Source organism: Akebia trifoliata, chromosome 9 (genome assembly GCF_017979445.1).
Source record: "Akebia trifoliata isolate Shusen 1 chromosome 9, ASM1797944v1, whole genome shotgun sequence".
In the NCBI taxonomy this organism is placed as follows: Eukaryota; Viridiplantae; Streptophyta; class Magnoliopsida; order Ranunculales; family Lardizabalaceae; genus Akebia; species Akebia trifoliata.
The window spans coordinates 19,128,988-19,136,772 of NC_141383.1; the positions used below are offsets into that span (position 1 = coordinate 19,128,988).

Here is a 7,785-nt window from a genome sequence, read left to right on the forward strand (position 1 = left end):
GTTTATTTTCAACGATCCAATAAAATATTCCATAGGCATCAGACCATTGCATACACGTATACATTCATTACTTTTACATTAGTCAGGGAGAGTTTTCTAAAATTCAAGGATCTGACATCGTTAGTGAGAGTTCAGGCTCGAACATCTGACAAACTTTTAGTTAAGGGAGAATTTTAGCCTCAAAGATCTAAACGTCCCGATGAATTGCTAAATCAGGCTACAAAATGAATTGTCACTAGCTTTGACATTTAAATATTGTACTATCTACTAAAGTAGATTTGCATCTAGTGTGTTTCACCCTTTGCCAAAAAGGGGTATCTGTAGACACCCTATTTTCGCACTCACCTAATTAATCAACTCATCAACCCGATTGCGACTGATCCCAATGATAGATGAATATTTCAATATTTTTGTTGTTACTATATACGTTTCAGAAATTCAAATGAGATATTTCAAGCAAGCAAAACTTTAGAAACCACGCTACACTAGGAAAATATGACCCAAAACATAGAAATTATCATTCTTCAAAGAACAAAGAAACTTTACGAGAAAAATCACTAAAAAATGAAAAAATAATCAAAATACCCCTGACATCAAAACATCTCTAGACGTAGAGCCTGCATTATGCTTAGAAAAATCCTTTCGAACACATAAAACAACAAATTAAAAATAAATAAATTATTTCATAAATTTTCACAAAATTCGATTAAATTATGTCATTTCATGTCAGAAACCTATAAGTGGCATAAATTGATACTCTCATTAAATTTCTTACAAAAAATTGATTTCCAAACATTCCAGAACGTCGAAAATCAACTTCTCAACATACAAACCCTCTTTGAGGGTAAAACGGTAATTTTTCAATCCTTAAAAATTAAAAATCTAAAACTAATAATAAAAACATTAATTTAAAGTGAAATATTAATAAATTAAATTAAAAATTTTGAACAAATAAAATCAATTAATTAAGCCCACGGGCTAAATTTTAAGTGGTGACCCATTTATTTAAGTAGGGCCCACATGATATTTAATAAAGACCTCTCAATCGGGGGTCCCAAAGAAATAAAAATATAATTAGGGAGGTTTCTAAAAGAGAAGGTCTATGATATCGTGGCTCTGCTTTGATTGATTGATTCCCTAGTAATTGGATGAACTACAAAATCTCTGATATTTCGATTAAAGAAAATTCCTAAAATGGAGCACAAAAAATGACTAATTCCCAAAATGGTGCACTATTGAAATTATTTTCCAAATGGTAAATTACCATTTTAGGAATTAATCCTTTTTTTTTTTTCAAATTGGTAAAAAAAATAAAATGATTGGTGTTTTGATAATTTTTCATATCAAAAATACCCTTTTCAGTTCAGAATATTATTTGAAGCACAAGACCCGGTTGACATTGTATCAGAATATGATTTAATTTCAAAAATGATAATTTATCCTTTTCTGAATTAAAATGAGTAGTCTACTGTTTTGGGAAATTTTCAATTTTCATGGTAAAACATTCTCTATTCAATGCTGTATAAATATTGCGAAGAATCCTATAATATGGTCGAAACCGCCTGAACATAATTCAATCAAGCTAAATGTTGAAGGTCGCAGTTTGGGTAACTCAGGTTCGCTGGACATTATTAATGGTTGCATTTTCATCCAGGCAGCATATTGATCTTCTGGAATTTTTTCAAAGTTTGAAGCTGTTGGGTTGCATCGGGAAATAGATCATGATAGAAGTTGAGACTGTTAAGGGTTTTAGATCCTTCGGGCTAGTTTGTTTTGTGCCCCTAAATTCTTGGTGTTAGGAGTATATAATGCGATATAGCACTTTTTTTTTTCTTTCTAAGAGATAATGTAATACAGTAGGGTACTTGAGATACACTGAATCATATTTGATGTATATGGTTACTAAGTGACAAGTTGTGACGTATGGAGGGTTGTAGTAGAGACTTAGAATGATGTGTAGAAGATCATTATTATTAAATATTTAGAAAGTTTAATATTATGAAGTAGGATTTTCTAAACTAGGAAAATGAAGGCTAGTTATGGTTTTCTTTCATATAAGCTCATTCACCTATGGTTCTTGTAATATCATTCAAGACTTACGAATAAAATTAGAGAAAATTTTCAAAACACACTCAACTTTTGTTAAAATTCTCATTTCAGTATACTGTTCATTTTAATTCCCAAAACATAAACAACAAGATCATAGATATTTACTCTAATAAAAGTGCTGATCTCGCTGATAAAAGGTGAACCTTTAAAGTCAAACATTGTTTGAGATTCAACGATAGGATCACAAGTATTTATTCTAAAAGTGGTGATCTTGCTTAAATTGTTTTTTCAAAACATGTGAAGTTTGGTTTCGGAATTTGAATGAAGAATTTGTTGGAATGGGAAGTATCCCATATTCAGCACACAAAATGGTACTTTAGCCATAAATCCAAGTCGTGCTAGAATGACATTGAAATTGACATTGTTTCACACACATTAGTGTGCACAGAACCATAGATGGTTTTAACTCGTATCTTGATGAAAAGCATCTATGGTTCTATACACATACATGTAGGACTTAAAATGGGTCAGATTTTATCCGAGTGATCCAAATCCGATTTTTAGCGGATTTGGTTTGTTTAAGCAATTCCAAACTAAAATATGGGTTGGATATGGGTTGATGTCCCTTGACCCGAGTTGGGTACAGATCCATCCCTATATCCACCTATATCTGAATGATATATTATTTTGTATTTTGTATGTTATATTTTTATATTTTTTTTAGTCTATCGTTCATCCCTTTAATAAATTACTTCATAATGGTTTGAAATTATCCGACTCGAATCAATTAATTCTGTTCGATTGGATTTATATATGGTTTAATGAAAGTGAAAAAATGGATATGGTTTGAGTTAGTCGGATCCTGATCCACAGTTGGACCGAATTAAAAATTCGGATATGGATACAAGTAGACATGTATCCGGCCTGAACCTGACCCGTTTTAAGCCCTTCATCCACTTCAGCAATGCTTGAAACAATGTCAATCTCAATGTCACTTGAGCATTTTCCTAAAATTATTTTTATCAGCCATTAGGAATAAGAATTTGCATTCCTTAAGGCTTGGGAACAAAGATTTGCTGTTTCAAATTTTATGTGCAAAACTGATGTACCAACGGCATGCCACCATGTGTATTGAAAAACCGGAAATTTCTCTCCCCTAACCAATTACTCTTGTTTTCTTAATGCATACCTTTGATTTATCAGCTTAGCACATAAAATTCAAGACAACAAATCTCTGCCTTGATTTGTATTTTCTGTTGAATTAAGAAGCCAATACTACTTACCGGGACACCTATGGGATTTTTTTGTTCCATGCTTGGTCAATCGGGAGCAAAACTTCCCAGCATATTCCAATACGAGCCAACGTAGGTACAAAGTTGGGTACCAATTCACTTCGAACCCTGTCTGTAATAATGTCTGAATATCGGTGACTGAAGTATTCAATAACTCCTCCAAGTGAACAGGAATAGCAGCCACAATGCTGCATGAAATTTGAAGATCTGTGATGATGCCACCATAGAGAACATAGATATTGGATGTGGTCCCACTCAAGCAAGGAATGCGCCTAAAAGTAGTAGTAGTAGTATGGTTGATGGATTTGGAGCAATTCATGAAAGTAGCAACATCATCTTCATTGACAAGATAATATGGAAAAGGGAAAGACAAATGAAAGATATCCGGTGATGGATATGGAAGACTGCAATTGCCGCTTATCAAGTTCATATCAACCAAACGGATTGTATGGTGTTCATATGAAATCCGTTTCACTTGATATCTCCCTTGTTTTATATACAAGATGGTATTGTTATTATTGTCGCAAGATAGCTCATACTGTGGATCACCACAGCTGAAGTGATCACCCTTTAAGCGAAATGGTTTTCTTATGTTACCGATTTCTCCACACGTAGAAGAACAATGCCTTCTTGCTTCACCAACACAGAATAAAAGGAAAAATAGATGTAGTAGAGCCACTGATGACATCTCTTCTTTTCTCATCTTAATTATCCTTCAATAAATCAAAACAAAGCTTCAAATTTCGTGCATTCTGGTTTTTATTTTGTTCTTCAATAAATAGAGTCCGAGTTGCCCAAGTAATAGACTCTTGAGATAATAGAAACCATACGCTTTTTAGGTGAAATAATTCGAGTAGCAATAATGCAAGATGACTGGACGACTACAAAGTCAAGTCAATTACCAAGTCCTGCCGTCCCTCTCACGTCACCTCATCCAACTTTATCAATTATTTTGAGGCTGTTTTAGATATGCCCTCCAAGTTTTGGAGACTATTTAAGATACCCCTATATTATATTTATAATATGAATCCCTTAAACTCAGTCTTCTGTGATAGCTTAATTGAAATTGACCATAGTAACCTTACCTTCAATTTGTAGTTGAATTCCCTTAGTGCTTTTTTCCCTCACATCTCATGTTCAACTCCTTGATTCATCAGCTTCAAACCACTCCATCTTCAACCTCCCAAACGTTAATCTGGGGTTGAAAACTATGGATTAAAGATAACATTTAATAGATTAAAAGAAATATACAATAGAAGATAAAGAGCTTAAAGATTGACGATTGATTTTGAGAGAAAAAATGAAGAATGTTTTGACTAGAGGTTAAATATTGGGATAATGATTGTGAATGATTTTTTATTGAGAGTATGTACGGACTAGTCCCCTAGTAAAAATATGGACCAATTAAGTCCCACCTAATAAAATAATAACCTACTAAGAATTCTTTGAAGATTCTTTTAAAGAAAAATACCTAAAATACCCTTTTTAACAACTTTACATAGTGGGTTGATTTAAATAAAAAACTTAATCAATTTATTTTCTTATTGATATTTCTATGAAAAATAAAAAATAATTTTTTTTATTTATTAAAAGACTTCATAAATCAATATAATTTTATTTGACTCATTTAAGTCGAGTTGGCAATTTTTTAGTTAAATCAATTTGATGAACATCCAAGTCAAGTTTTAAAATTAATATTTAAAACTATTTATATATTTTAATAAATCTATCATACATAGATCAAATCATTTTGATGATAGATGATGATGATCATATTCATCTTCATCATCATCTATGTGAGTTAAGAGTAAAAGTTTTGTGAAGAGAAAACAAAGATTTTTTTTTCATTTATCTCTATTTTTTCATTGTTCTATAAGATATGACCATGGTCAAGGGGCTTGTAATTAATTTTAAAACATAGGAGTACCTCAATTAATTTTTTTAATTTGAACTTAAACAATAATTAAAAGGGTAATTACGGTATTTTCACTTCAAAAATCCTTTTCAGACTAATAATTTATAAAAATAGGACTAAAGAGTCCATAATTTTTTATAAGAGATTTTTTTGTACATATTTTAAAAAACTAGGTCATTGTCCCTTAAATATTAAGGTATTTGGATCATATAGATTAAATTTAACTATAGAGAAAGATCGACATCAAGGATCATGTAATCAATTTGAAAACATAGGGATGTATCTCAACTATTCTCCAGAAAGTGGAGAGGGTATGCCCAACTCTTTAATCTCCAAAAAAGTTTAAATCGTATCTCGAGAAAAATCTCAAGAACTTAAAATACTTAGGACGAGACCCAAAGATTCTAAATAATAAACTTATTGAAAAAATAAACCTTATATTTGAATGCAGAATGCTAGAATATCCTAGGATAATATGTAAGCATGTTGGAATCCGAGTCAGGGGGAAAATTAAAAAATTTATCGATTTTCGCACAAAGTGTTGGCCTAGTAGGGGTATTTTTGAAAAGTTGAAAATTTAAAAGTTCAAGTACACCACTAGACTCACAACGAAAAATTATTAACCGTGGACTATAAATTTGCGTAAAACATTTCAAAAAAGTTAGAAACCAAGATAATTGAATCTTCTAACCATTATACCCTTAAGTGGTGTAAATGCCACAATTAACAAAGAATTTACAAAATGTTTGCTTTACTCTATGCAAAAACCTAACAGAGAAACATAACCCTAACAAAAATCTACAATTTTGGGAGCGAATTCTAAGGTTGAAAAGCAAGAACTAGGAGATCTCATAGAAAATCAAAACGATCATGGCAAAAAGATCTACAATCATAACCGAACGAAATAGCGACCGACACAAATTTCGTCAAACACAACGAGAACCTGGAATCTTTTGTCGTCTTAGCAACGCAGGCGTTAAGGTGGGAGATTTTAAGATCTTTTTGGCATACTAGTTTTTCGTAGAGTTTTTTCCCAATCAAAAAATTCCTAATTTTCGAAAAAACTAGGGCAACATTATACTAATTTTAAAACGCATTCCATTGTTAGAGGATTTCAATACTTTTAAGTTACAAACCAGTTTCACGATAATCCGAAAACAATACACTAAGGGAAACCTAAATTGGAAAACCAAAAGTTAGTTTTGTAGATAGGTTGTATGAAGCTAGGTTACCCAATTCGCTAGTTAAGTGCCAAACCGTGAATTGATTCAAATTGAACTAGTTAACAATACGGTTCACTCTACATTTGTGAAAAGTAACGAATTAAGAAACTTCATTTTACTTTGCTTTTTTACATTTCCCCCCACATTTTGATAATATTTGAGATATCCCTCAAAATTTTAAATTAATGATATTTAATAATAGATTAATGCACAATGACCAAAAACCATCATCTTAAATATATAAATAAATAAAAACTTGATTTTTTCTTTTCAAAATCTTTTCCTACTAATCATTTCAACCTTCAAATGCTCTCTTCTCCGTCTACCCTTAATAAGAACTGGGTTCATTGTCGAGTGACGAACCATAAACTTGAATTTGAACTGAGCGACCCACAAATCAAGTAACATGGGTATGGAGCATGGGCGGCACCTAAAAATTTCTCCGCCTCCGGTCGTGGTGTCACGTCCCAAATTTTGATAACAAATATCAAAGTTTTGACCAATTTTTTTTTCCAAGGAGTCTCATGGATTAATTGAAGTATTAAATAGTAAAGGTTAATGCTTAATTAAAAAAGATCAAGGGTTCACATGATTTGCCACTGTTGCTCAAAAAAATAAAAATAAATAAATAACAACAATATTTATAATTCAATAAATTAAACTTATTTTAAATATTTATTAAATGTAAATTATTCAATTACATGCATCAAATAAATTTAAGAATATCAAATAAACTATAAATTTTTTTCCATAGTCCCATAAAATCATATTTAATTATTCAATTATTATGACCATATTCATATCATTCAACACCTAAGATAATAAAAAGTAATTAAATCCTTCAAGTCTCCATCTGATCCATCAGTCACTTGTATCATTAGATTAAAAATAAAGGGATATCTTTAATATTGATCAAGACTTAGGATTTATAAAATAAGTATTTATTTTTAATATTAACCAAATCATACATGAAAAATCCAAGTTATATGGAATTCAATGGAACCGTGTGGGGATGGGGACCTTTTGAAGATGACATCTGTGGTTCTCTAGCCACTATTATCACTTGTGAATCTGTAAGGATAGGATTCAATGGTCAACACTAGGAAACTTCCCTTTTGCTTATAAGAAGGTTCCTAATTTGACCTGAAGCCGGTAGAATAAAGACAGCCTTATATTTCACCTACATTCCAAGAAAGAAAAATGAGACATGGTGGGCCATGCAGCAAATAAAGATTATTGAATTGGAATTACCAACCAGGTTACCATGGTCTAGCATGATCATGTATAGTATATATATTATGATGGT

At 31.4% G+C, this 7,785-nt stretch overlaps 1 protein-coding gene across 1 annotated transcript in view; it reads right to left on the reverse strand.

The window, feature by feature from the left end:
* The window catches only part of LOC147394509 (rust resistance kinase Lr10-like), a 35,094-nt gene extending 30,960 nt beyond the window's left edge, over window positions 1-4,134 (reverse strand). The window contains exon 1 of the mRNA XM_086453677.1: window positions 3,333-4,134. Coding sequence (XP_086309803.1) covers window positions 3,333-4,044 — 712 coding nt within the window. The 5' untranslated portion in view covers window positions 4,045-4,134. The remainder of the gene's footprint in view (window positions 1-3,332) is intronic.
* Window positions 4,135-7,785: the final 3,651 nt, after the last annotated feature.